The sequence below is a fragment of the Mus musculus genome, chromosome 19 (assembly GCF_000001635.26).
Source record: "Mus musculus strain C57BL/6J chromosome 19, GRCm38.p6 C57BL/6J".
Classification (NCBI taxonomy): Eukaryota; Metazoa; Chordata; class Mammalia; order Rodentia; family Muridae; genus Mus; species Mus musculus.
This window is the reverse complement of record NC_000085.6, coordinates 19,098,460-19,111,942: the sequence shown is the minus strand read 5'-3', so window position 1 is coordinate 19,111,942 and position 13,483 is coordinate 19,098,460. Positions and strand designations below refer to the sequence as shown.

At 39.6% G+C, this 13,483-nt stretch overlaps 1 protein-coding gene across 1 annotated transcript in view; it reads left to right on the top strand.

The window, feature by feature from the left end:
- The first annotated feature begins 746 nt into the window (after window positions 1-746).
- The window catches only part of Rorb (RAR-related orphan receptor beta), a 180,588-nt gene continuing 167,851 nt past the window's right edge, over window positions 747-13,483 (top strand). Inside the window, exon 1 of the mRNA NM_001043354.2 lies at window positions 747-1,391. Within this exon, the coding sequence (NP_001036819.1) occupies window positions 1,385-1,391 (7 nt within the window). The 5' untranslated portion in view covers window positions 747-1,384. The remainder of the gene's footprint in view (window positions 1,392-13,483) is intronic.

Genomic DNA, 13,483 nt, shown 5'->3' with positions numbered 1-13,483 from the left:
TGTCCTTAAGTCCTGCAACCAGGGTCAAAGGGTTTCCAAATGCTAAAGAAACCCTTGTCCTTGGCAAAGGAACCTGGGACTACTGAGAAAGGAAGAAGAGAGAAAGGGAAGGGAGAGAGAGGAGGGGAGGAAGGGAGGACCTGAGGCTCAGCATTAGTTAGTTAAAGTTAGAGTGAGGGGTGGGGAGCATTTGAACAGTCTTTAAAAGAAGCTGCACAGAACTAGAGGGGTGTGGTTTTGTAGTCTACCGCTACAGCAGAAGCGTCTGACAAGGTAAACACTCTGCCAGAGGAGCCTGCATTATGGAACAGGGACGCTTCAAAGCGCTGTCGTAGTGTACAAAACTCTTTTGGGACTCTTGCAGTAAGAGGGAATGAGAGTGCAGCCCAGCGGTTCGCCTAGACTCTTCCCTCCAAAGACCTGACTGACCAGTGTCCCTTTCTAATTACTGGAGTCAGAAGTGAACGTCACTCTCACATCTGCCTCACTCTCCAGGGCGCGCTAAGCTTGGCCCAGATCAGACCTCAGATAGGACCTTCTCTAATTCCCAGTCTGGGTCCGCACATCCTGGGACGCCAGAGTCCCTAGCCCCGCCCCCTGTCCCCAAGAGCGTCCCCTCCCCCGCCTCCCCAGACTCTCCACGCGCTGCGGGACGCTGATTGGCCATGGTGCTGACAGGAGGCGGGGCCAGGAAGTCCGGCCAAACCCGCCCTCGCGTATAAGCCTCTTCTGCGCTCGCTCTCTCCACCTCTCTCCTCTTTCTCTCTCGCTCCCTTCGTCTCTGCAACTGAACAGTGAAAATTCACATTGTGGATCCGCTAACAGGCACAGATGTCATGTGAAAACGCACATGCTCTGCAATCCATGCCGCCTTTCTTTCTTTTCTGTTTCCTTTTTTTCCCCCTTGATAATTCTCCCTCTTCTTTGTAACTAACAAAACCACCACCAACTCCTCCTCCTGCCGCTGCCCTCCTCCTCCTCCTCAGTCTAAGTGATCACAAAAGAAATCTCCGAGCCCCGAGGCGGTGGCATTTTTTTTTTTTAAAGCAAGCACATTGGAGAGAAAGAAAAAAAGAAACAAACAAACAAACAAAAGCAAAACAAAACCCAGGCACCAGCAGCTAGGACATTTTTTTTCCACTCTGCCTGAAAACAAACAAACAGCCATCAGAAACAGTCATCAGCAACAGCATCAAAACTGTTAGCTTAGCGGCGGCGGCCACCGTCACCCTGTGGCCACGACATCTGCCTAAAGGGATGCTTCTCTCAGCGGAGCAGCTCTTCGCCGACCGCCTTCTTCCCTCGTGCTGAGCGGAATTTTTGGGTTCTCTGGGGTTCGGGCTGGGAGCTTCATGACTACGCGGAGCAGGACAGCGGCCACATCATGCGAGGTAAGCGAGCCCGCGGGCGGGCGCCCAGAGCAGGACAACTCTAGCTAGACCGGGAGCTTTGGGGGAGGGGAGAGCTCTCGGCCCAAGGGAAGAGAGATTGGCTACTCGAGGCTCCCCGAGTTCGGTTCGCAGGTGGGACTGCAAATGGCCTGGGCTTGGAAAGTTGTGGGAAGGTGTGGAAGGCTCGGGGATTTTGGCAGGACGCTGAAGGGCGCATTTTTTGGAGACCAGGACAGTGCTAATCGCGCCTCCCAGTTCTGGATTTGAATCTTTTCTGCGCGTCGCTCTCCGGTGCGCCACAGGACACGGGATAGAGAGCAGGAAGTCGGGTGACTTTGGGTAGAAGAGGCTGGCAGCTCGCATCCCGCCGTGGTCGCTAGCCATAGGTGAACTCCCTGGCATAAGTGGGGATCACACTGGCCCAGGCTGCCAGATGCAGGAGCAGTCTATAAGCGCGTCTCTTTCTAGAAATAGTAAACACGGTATGCTCCCGAGAACCGGGAAGCAGATGCTTACGTCTGGACCTTCCTTGGGTCCCCTCTTCCCCGTTCTGCTTCACTCTGGATAGGCCGACCCCCCTCTCGCCCTAACACTCCCCCCCCCAAAAAAAAAGTTGGTAGGAGAAAGTTCTGGAGAGTGAAGGCCATACTACTCACATCGGAGAAAACAGGGTCTCAAGCTCTTTTGTGGGATAAAGGACCAAAATAGAAGCTAATACTAAGTGCACCTTCTGGATAGAACCACCACTGTCAATGTTGGTGCTATCTCAGGGACAAGTGGCCCTCAGGGAAGACAGAGCTCAGTCTCCTGCTCTGACTCCAAAACTGGGAGCTACCTGAGCAGCTGGCCAGAGGGCATGAGGAGTCAGTTTGTAGATCTCAGTGGTACAAGTTTCTTGCTTTCTCACTTTACAGTGGGGCACAATTTCTTCTTTTCTTAAAGAGGCCACCACCGGGTGCCCTCCTAACTTGGACATCTGAGTATGTCTGGACACCCAGCCCCTAAATCCAAGCTTCTCTTCTTTGATGTATTGCGTTCCTATGGTGGCTTTTCTCTCTGATTCACAAGTTCCTCCGGAGCAAAAATAAGCAAGCGACAGTCAACTCTGAACCTTCTTGCATCTTGGACGGAAGTGCTTTTGAGCAGGACACTGTTTAGAACAGGGCCCAAAAATACCCATCTCCATCTACCGGGCTGCCTACTCTGGTGCACTTAGGGAGGAGTGGGCATGACCCTCACCCTGGTCGTTATTGAGGAGCCCTAGGCCTGTCTTGACCTTGAAAGCACAGCGTGAGCCCTGGTGTTTGTAGAACAAGGCAGGACAAAAAAGGATGGAGAAAAGCTGATCATTACCCATGGGGATGGAGGAATAAGTCTCTAGATAAAGGACAAAGGTGTCTGGGTGAGTGTCTTGATTGACCTGCGAGCACTGGAAGTTAGAATCTCTGTGTGCTTGTGCACAGTGACAACAGCTGATTGTCCCAGTCACGGGATCGTCACATGCTCCACTATCCAGATTCTTTCCAGAAACTGTAGTACAGAAACTGGTGGGCAGAGCGCCTTTCCTTAGCGAGAACTTGGATTTTCTTGTTTCTCTTTTTCTGACTCACCTCAGGATCTCACACACTTTCCTTTCCTTTCGGTTTCCTTCACTTCCATCTGAAGCTGCCAGTTAGCAGTTTGACTTTTTCTTCTCCCCCACCCTCCAGCAATACCCCTCCCATGACTAAGTTCAAGCTATCTGAGGGTCAGAAGCCACGTGCCACAGCAGTTGGTCCCCTGCACTAAAGGCTGGAGCTGCTTAAGCTCTTAAGCTACAGTGTCAAGCAGAGCGCAGCTTCCCAGCGCTTCACCTTGATCTTGCTGTTCCTGTGGCTTTACTGCCGGTCTCCCCTTAGAGACACCTGGCTGCAGCCAGCTTGAAGGATTTAAGACAAGGACTAGTGCCCTGTTTATATTAAATTAGATATTCACATGAACCCACATCTTTGTCTCAGAGAACACCAAGCTCACCAGACTGCCCAGGACAGTTCACCAGCTCTAACCCAAGATGACTCTCCGGAGGTGACTGGAGGAAACTACTGGTAGAGAAGTCATTGGTCTCTAGCCCTTTGCCTCTCCTCTCCTGACCTCACACTGTCCCATTCGCTTTCTCTGCAGTCAAAGAATTATCCTATCCCAACCTAAGTGGCTGGCTGTTCCTTAAAGATGAAATAAGAAGTCCCTTCAAGGTTCAGTGGCCGGTATTCCACAGGGAAAGGATATAGGGTGCAAGAAGAGCCAAGCTATCCAGAAGTCATCTAATAGTTGAACTTGAACTTCAATTAAGAGGTGGTGGGGGTGGGGAGCATCAAATTCTCTATCCCTTTGTGCGGGGGCTGTTAAGCTGAGCATATTGGAACTGATTCTGCTAGGGGAGGAGCTGGTATTAAACTTGGCTTTGCCCTTTGCTTGTAAGCATGTCATCTACTCCATACACCATGCCCTGCCCTGCCATTTCTCACACTGTCTCCACTTCCATGTGGTCCTGTCAGAACTTTGGCTCCGACGTTTGCTTCTGGCAATGGCAACTGTCCTAAGTCAGGTCAACTTGCCAGACACAAACCGTGTCTAGGATTGAGCAGTCTCCCTGTGGACTAATCCAACAAACTACCCCCAGGACAGACTATGCCACCCAATAATGCCTCTGCTTGGGGTATTTGAGAGACTATTTCTGGGGAAGCTCTAGGGTAAAAGGGATGTTAAGAAGCTCTGATACTTGGGTTCATTGCTCCGTCCTGAAGCTGAATCTTCCTAGAGAAGATCCAAGTTTCAGCCACAGCCCCTCTCCACTAAAGTGGGGGAGGCTGCAGCTTGCTGACCCACAAAACTTTGCTTCCTTTGTCTGGCATGTGAGTGTGTGTGTGTGTGTGTGTGTGTGTGTGTGTGTGTGTGTGTGTGTGTGTGTGTAGAGGGGTGGTCCTTTGGAGTTTTAAGGATGCTTCTTCTCTTGCTTCCTAAAAGGAAACAGCTGGAAAGGGAAAAAGTAGGTAGGAGAGGAGTAAGCCAGCCCGGTATGGTTTTTCAAGGCTCCCTGTTGAGTAGTCTGTCTTGTTTATTACAAAGGAAACATAAATGGTGGCTTTTCTCTCTGGTGTCTGCATAAAATCCCACTTTTCCAAACAGGAGCACTGTTGCCTTTGCAATCAGTAGGTGACTGCAGCTTGGGAGGATTTATCTCTGGTTTTATTCTTGTGGTAAATAAGGAGAAATGATGGCTTTTAAAACAAAACAAAACAAAACAAAAAGTCTGCATTCTGTCATTTACAGGTAGTACATTTCTGTTGCCTACTAAAGTTAAAAAAATAAAAAATAAAAAAAAAATCAGCTTGCTCTCTGAGATGTAGCCACCCTTGGAAGTAAAGAGATCTGAATATCCCTGGATTTTTTTTTTCTTAAATAAAGTTGTTGCTCTAAATTTTCTCTGCAAGTTCCAATTAAATTATTTAAGTCAAATATTTCCAACCAATAGTTCACCTTACACACACACACACACAAATTGAATGCTTGCTGAAAGGATGTCTCTGTCAGCACTCCGTTAATTTCTGCCCACTCAGAAATCACCAATGAACTGTCTTTCTAACAAGAAAATTCATTCAACAGCTTAAAGAAAAATCGTAAAACTGTGTCTCAAGTACTGTGGGAAAATATATAGCCAAAAAAATTTCCCAAATATTCTCCTAAATGGCTATTAGAACCTCCACCCACCTTGCTCCTCCCTCGACAGCCGTGGTAAATTGTTAACTATTACGAAACAGACATCTTAGAGCTGAAGGTTAGGCATGGGTCCACTGTAGCTTTTATATAAAAAAAAAATCAGTAAATGTAATGATGAGAATTTTGAGTATCAGACTTCATAAACAAGAGTCAAAAGATTAAAACTCCTTTGTCTGCGTCCACCTAAAACTTGGAAATCCTTGCACTTTCTATAAATGACAATAACTTCTGAACATTAGAGAGCCCTTTAAGGTGGTCTATTCTATCACTGTCAAAGTGGTTTTATGTTATGGTTTAACATAAATTACTCATCATGTTATACTCTTAACCAAATATAAATATTGGTTTAATATTTATTCACCTTGGTATTTTGTCAAAGGCCAAATTATTTAAAAGCCTCAAAAATTACCCATAATTGAATTTACACAGATTATACTTTAAATATAAGTGTTTCCAATTGACACAATATAATTTTAGAATAAAAAGGTATCAAAGCACAAAGAAATTATAGAAAAAAAAAGAATTGGTCCTCCTTTTATCAAAAGCTTGTAAAAAAAAAAACTTGTTTTTCTAAAAGTAACAGGACAGTGTTTAATACAGGTGAGTTTCCAACATAAAATGACAAATAAGTGTTTTAAGACTTGACTTCTCATTTTATAAGCCTGTGTTCCCCATTTAGGAAGAGAAAATGGCCTGTAGAGCTTTTACGCTTCTGACTACAGTAGTGCTTAGATATGCAAGTGTGACTCACAGCACACTAATTAATTTACTTACACTAATAAAGTACCTCTAATTTAAGATGAACATTGCAGCTTTGAGAAATAAACAGTTTTAAATTATTATAGTAAGCAATCCAGACTTGAAAATGTATTCACGAAGCTGCTGGGATTCTGAAATTCTGTAAAGTGTGGGTTTAAATTATGCGTGGTGACATCAGTGTCACTGTGCATTGGCAAAATCTGTGACTTACAGTTAAGTGTATCAAAATAAAATAAAATAATGGCATCCCATTGAAAACAGAGTAAAGGTACATGAGTATTAACACTAAGTATAAAAGTAACGGAAATAATATGAAATAGTATTGCATTCTAGGAGTATAAAGATAGATCCTTAATGTTGCCCCATCTCTGTTTATTCTACAGATACAAAAGGTAATCATTTTTCATTATATTGGCATTAAGTTGGTTGATGTTAGTGAAATATTATTCTGTGGTAAAATATATAGAAAAGTAGATACTAGTAGAAGAAGTTGTGCTTAAAATTATATATGTCTCCTTTTTCCCTGAATATAGTTCTACTCTCTACCCATTCTTGTCTAATGGGTAAAAATTAAGCCGACTAATGAAATAAGTCTTTAATGATGTAAGGAATTATGGCCTTTGATAAAATGAGCACTCTACATAAAAAAGTATTATTCCTATAATTTTGCAATCATCTTCCAATTACAGCTTCTTGCAAATATTTAATATGACTTTGAATAGAATCTCTGACTTAACAGAATCCCTAGCAGATAATAGCAGTCTTCGGAGGTGTCTGTTGATGCACACTGATACGCAATATGTATATGCGTGTGCCTATAACCACCCACTCAGACAAAAAGAATGAATATTTGAGAGCGAAAATCATTTTTATCTTTGCTTTCACAATCTAGACTTCAAACTCAAACATATTTACAGAAACAGAACGACTTCCCAAAGCATTCAGAAAGGATATGTGAATACATGTGGCACTTGAGCCGCATAAAAAGGAACTGCTAATAGCATCTATTTATAAATAATCTACACAAAACTCCATTATACTACCTAATGATAATTAGAGGGAAAGGGAATCAAAGAACTGAGGATTGCCAAATAAATAAAATATTCCCTCTCAAATTAAGCAACAAATTCATAGATAACAAGGCTTCTGCCATGAATTTGAAGGATGTCTCTTTTGTAACATAAGACAAAGGGAGCACAGAGGAATAAATATTGATTGAACTAATCATCTGATGAATAGAAATGAGATTTACCAGTGCACCAATATAATAGACTATGTTAACTAGTTCTTTCATAGCGCATATGCTGCCCTTTCAACCCCTGACCTCTTCCAATCAGTTCTTAATGAGGGAAACCACAGGTGTTATAACGGTATTTATGGTGAATCTGGCTAAATATAATAACATATGGTTAAGAGATGGTATTGTATATGGATTCTTATAAAAGGAAATACTGGGTTCATAGCACCACAAAAATTATAGTGTACTTCAAACTACATAAAATTTCGGCTTGCTTGGGTAACCTTTAAGATATAGTTACTACACGGTCATCAATATTTCAAGTGGCTCTATGATCCTTGCAATTTTATTAATGCTTATCTGAGGAGGTAAAATGATTATTCGATACGTATTTACTCGTGGTTGTATACTATGCAGAGTAAACCTTTAAAAATGACATTTGGAAGATGTAGTGTTTTATAAAAATGGCATACTTTCTTTTTAGTTAGTGGCTGTTTTAGAAATACTGAAAATCAAAAATTGTTCTGTAATAATGACTTCATAATACACTTTATTTAAAATTACATTATTATGTTTTAGGTATAGGCATGTTCTTACAAAAGCTGAAACGAAGACACCAACTTCTGCCAAAAACTAGGCTAAAAACTTACTTAGAACTGAGCTCTGACCCTAGGAGGAAATAAGCTTGCTTTGGCTTAGACACGTGCATCTCTGCACAATAAATATTACAGTAGTCAGTTAAGTATGCTGACTGTGTAAGTTACTTTATTAAAATGGGGATTTGCAAATGTCATTTTTGTGTGGTTGGTTGGCATAGTATGTGGTCTTGGGGTTTTTTTGTTTCTCTAATTTAAAGAAACTCTCAACTTTAGCAAAGAAATAGCAGTTTAGCCTGGTTGTTTATTAGATGATGTTTTCGGTGATGAGCCTACTTATTATTGAACATTCATGAAAGCAAGTTAACTATCTTGCTACACAGAGCATGCAGACAATCTGGGATGCCTCCAGAAAATAGTTATACAGATTTTGCCTCATGCCAAAGCCTTTTATATTACACACTTCAAAAAAAAAAGTTAAATTTCAATTATATAGTTTTTAAAATGTGTAAAGTATATAATCAGTCATCTTATTTTAAATGCTGTCACCCCATTACCTCTGAGTAATGCTGTTACAGTGCTGTGAGCATGCCACAACTATACAGACACAGTGATTTAATACTGAGAGGAAAATATAATAAGCAGTGATCCCAAAATTAGGGGCAAAAATATATAGAAAAAATATATGTTTCTAACCAAATTTTTAAAAGTATTTTCAAATGGAAATTCACCTCTCTACTTCATAACTCATAAGCCTGATTCTCTCTTGTTCTGAAAACTGTCAAAGCTGCTGATCACCCTACTTCTAGAAACTCGAGACAAACTTCTCATCTGTGAGGAGGAGATTGCTTTCTCTAAGTTGTGTCTGCTGCAACTTCAATTTTAAGGGGAAAATTTCAAATATATATATATATATATATATATATATATATATATATATATATATATATATCCATGTCCATACCTATAGGAATGAATATGCCTTCCACACATACCATTTATGTATTGATCATCTGCCCAAGACAAACTATAGGACTAGATCCTGAGAATGCTCATATTGATACAGTGGGCCATTTAGATGGTCCAAGCCTTGCTCTAGGGAGAACAGAGATAAAATCAGAAAGAAAATAGTGAGGAGTCTCCTTGGTGCTCAGGTCTCACAGGTGAAGTGGTCTACTTGCCGTGAACTGGAAAGATGAGTCCAAGTCCCGCCTTGGGTTGATCTGTTGATCGGAATGAGGTCTATGAACGTGCTGTCTGTCTGGTATATTCCCCAGTTGCCATTGTGAAAGAGCTATTGAGAAAATATCACAATCTTCTGTAGAACAAGCAGCAGCAGGAGCAGTACCTTGAATATATCAAGCCATGAGCAAAATAAAATAAAATAAAATAAAACCTAAAATATTTCTTAGTAATAAAAAAAAATCTGGGGAAAATTTTCACTGAGAAAATTATAATATTTTTGTTGTTGCTCTTTGTTTTAAATGTTTATATATTTTCATTAAGTAGAATCACAATTCTTCCACCCTTCTGCTCCTCTTTCTAGCCCCGCCCATTTCATTACCACTCACTGCTCGACCCCCCCCCCAATTGAATCTCTTTTTCTTTGATTATTGTTGTTGCATACATATGTGTGTAATGTGATACTTGTTTTTGAAGTACCACAGAGAAAAAACATAAGTGAAAATACTGTAGTACAGTATACATATACTTGTTTTTAATAAATGAAATTCTTTTTTCCAAATAAGGACATAGCTGACCGTATTGAATTTCATTTTCTTTAATGTTTAAGCTATTATCTGAAAGTAGTGATACCACTCTAGGGAGTATCTTAGATTACCAGATACCAAGACAAAATCCACCTAGGTAAGAGAGTTTTGTAGGCAGTGGCTGAAGGCCCCCTGAGGTAGTCTTCACAGTCAAGCCCCTCATTTTGAAATGACAGTTTGGTAGTCCTTATCTTATGCATTAGCTCTGTGAGCTTTAGTTAAGTAATTGTGAGTCCTCATCCCAGTGTTTAGTCCACTCTGAAACACTGGTGAGATCGAGTTTCTGAGCCCATGAAGCTGAAAAGCAGGTCGGTCAGGCTGGGGAGAATTCACCACAGTAAATGTCACCATTTCAAAGCTGCCAGGCTTTGAAACTGTCCCCACTGTTGGCCATAACCTCCTGAACTACCAAAAGTTGTTTCCAAATTTCTGCATAGAATTTTGGAGTGCATTGCAGTCCTGAGAAACAGTGTGTAGCTTGACACTGTTTATTAGACTAAGGAAATGTGGTCTTCTGTTTTAGCACCATCCAGCCACGTGATGACTAGGGTTGGTCCTTGGTATGATTATTACTTGATACTAGAAGAATTCAAAAACTAGTTTAACAGCCCAGACTGATTTCTTAGGGGCTTCTCTAAAAGGGTAGAAAGTTAGAAAGCCACTCTATTTTTTAGTATATTTGAACAAACAGTCATTTCCTAAAACAACTGATTTTCTGGATACTTAGTGCAATTTCTCTGTGGTCCACTTATGTCTAATGACAGTGGACATATGCTCAGACTTGATGTAATTTCTGGCCAATGTCCTCTTTTGTGTGGTAAATGTAGAGTGAATCTCGATAAAACAATGCATTTGTTTGAGCTGCTATTTGTAACAGAAATATCATTTGTTTGTTTGTCTATTTAACTTGTAAGAAAATATGCCTAGTACTTTGGACTAATTAATAGAACCAAACTAATATTCTGTTCTTTTCATTAAAAAGACTGCTTAAAAGGCAATCTTATTAAATAGGATCAGAGTGTGTTGTTCTTTGTAATTAATGCTCATAACATCAGATCACTGTGTTATTTTTATTTGCCTAAATAGTAAAGTGAAACTAGTTACTTGAAAAGCTCCGTTTAAAATGTTAAATGGAACATGTCTAAGGAATGAATTACAAGAGTACTTCATGCAGTTTAATAGTACTTCATTAACATGAAATTCAGTATTGGAAGATTTCCATTTTTACTCTATAGCTTAAGACAGAACAAACACCCAAATCATGTTTTTCACCCAGCAGCTGTTGGCTTCTAGATTTCAGAACCAAACAATAACACAAGTTGAAAACATTTAGACATGTTGATTTCCTAATGAATTACTTGCTATTATTATCATTGTTGAATCAAATAAAATTATTACACAGAACGTTTTCTTTTAACTTGTACATACGTTGTGCCTGGCACGTGCAGAGGAATTGAACACTTTTAAAGGAGAGAAGAAACTTCGGTCCAAATTCCCACAGTCGTTAAATATGAGCAAATGCCGCACAGTCTGGTAGAACAGAGTAACATTTGTAGGAAAAACATGTCATATCTTTAAGGTATTGTGCTTCTTGGAAATAATTTTCTTTCTACAAAACAAAGTATTTTAAATATATTAGCTGGAGGATTTTGGGTCTCCATATGTTAATTTATTAGTTTACTCTAAAATTCAATTCAAACCAAACAGTAGAATACATTAGATTCCCTTCCTTTCAAAACTGACTAAATTTTAAAATGAGATTAATTCTTACCAAATTGGTCTTTGCATATACATTTTCACTATTAAAAATTATTAGATACCAAAGAAATGGGACTTTTGGAGTTAACCATGCCAAGGACAATTCAAAATGCAAATGTTAAGAATACTAATAAGTTTCTGTGAATCTCCATCTCCATCATGGTTTTCTTTCAATTGATTTACTAATGTTACTGAAGATTAATTCTGGCTGATGCTCAAATCAGAATAAATGAGCATTTATGTTGTTACTTTTAGAACATGTTGTTTCATAAATAAATTGATCCTGAGTTATTTCTGCCAAAATGATGTTGCATCCACTTTCTCTTTAGTGATTTTTACAGTTGTCTAACACAATTCACTCGAGTGTTGGTTTAAAGTCAGAGACAAACCTTTTTTTTTTTTTCTCATGACACAATTACTAAAAAGAAAACAAAATACATAGCAAAGCTGTGTGTGGCACTTCCACATTATACATCAGATTACAGAACACTTCATATGTGTAAGACTCTCAGCAGCCTCCAAGTAACTATCTCAAGCAGAACGAAGAAGAAGAAGAAGTAGAAGAAGAGGAAGAAGAGGAAGAGAAGGAGGAAGAGGAAAAAGAAGAGGAGGAAGAGGAAGCAAGGGAGGGGGAGGGGAGAAAGGTAGAAAAGGAGGAAGAGGGGGAAGGAGGAGAAGAAGCTTCTTTAAGAATCATCAGATAACATTCACAAGAATGTCTTTGTTGTCCACTGTTATTATGTCCTTTTTAAATACAAAAATAAAAAAATACTTTGCTTGTTTTTAAGAGTTACTTAATTGGCTTTAAATGAAGGCCTGTATCTCACAAGATAGTTTTATTTTTAGTAATCTTTACTCTGGTCTTATAGGCCATTCTGTTTTTTTTTTTTTTTTTTTTTTGCCACTTCTACATGTTTAGTGCATTTTAGTAATAAATTATGCAAGGTATTAATCACTTGCTAGGTATAGATGTAAATTTGTTACTATATCCGTTAAGATGTTTTCATTAAAACTTTGTGTTTTGCATCATATGGTGAAGAATCACATAATAAAACTAACTGTTCAGTGCAGTGTACCCTTGGGAAAGCATGGTTCTCCACAGTTTTTACTCCCTGAATAATCATGATGTTATTTACCAATATGAGGAAGAATTAAACTAAGTATAAAATACAATAAAAAAAAAACTTCAGAATCTGATTGGACACTGACTAGCCAAAATAATAATGACTCCAATGTGTCAATAGTATTTTCTTTTGATAATTATTCCATTGAAGTTTTCAAATATATATAATTTCATGAACTCAAAATATAAATTAAAACTATAATATTTTAGTAAAACTGCATATTTTGTTTCCCCATTGAGAATCTATACTGACTGTAAGGAAGCAAACCTGGGGGAAAGATATCTGAAGCTGTTGGTGACTGGTTAGGACATTCTTCTCTGCTCAGTTCCCAATGTCTCTTTGAGTCTGACATAAATGGTGCTTATTTGTCCCCAAGCTCACCAATTGTCTATTTTAATGCCTGTCACCTAGATGGAAGTTTCTCCTCAGGTAGAAATATTTCAAACAAAGCAATGGGCTGAAAAGCCTGGCATACCACCACTTACCCTCGTGACCCGAATTCACCTTGTCTAATCAACTAGTATTGGCACCAGAGTCCCATTCCTGTCCTTCCAGACTTCTCTATACAAGAAATTATTTAAGGAAAGAGCCTTCGTGCCATTAGGAAGGTGCCATATCTAATTGTTTCCACCCATATAAAAGGGAAAGCCAATTACATTTTATATTAATTCTGCAGAAATGCAAAGTTCCACTCCTTCCTAACAACATTGCAATTTAATTTGTTTTGCATTTTGGCTGAGACAGAATGCACCTTACATGAAGCCATCATTTATGTTTATTAATTTTTACGGTTTCAAATTAAGTCCATTTCTGCTTCTTTAAAGGCATGATTGTTAGCCTGCTCTTATTGATTTTTCAGGCCTCCTCAGTGTAAACTGTACTGTACAAAGGGTGGTATGAAATGCTAGCACTGCCCTGTTATTTATTCTTTGGGACAGTAATTGATCACATTATATAATGATGCTGACTCCTGTAGTCATCCTAATTTGCCCAGAGATACTATTCAAAAGAAACCTGCACACACTGGGTCATTTTCATCTCCTATTTGCTTTCTACTTTGTTTAATAGTATCAGGTTAGAAGAGACTGTAGCC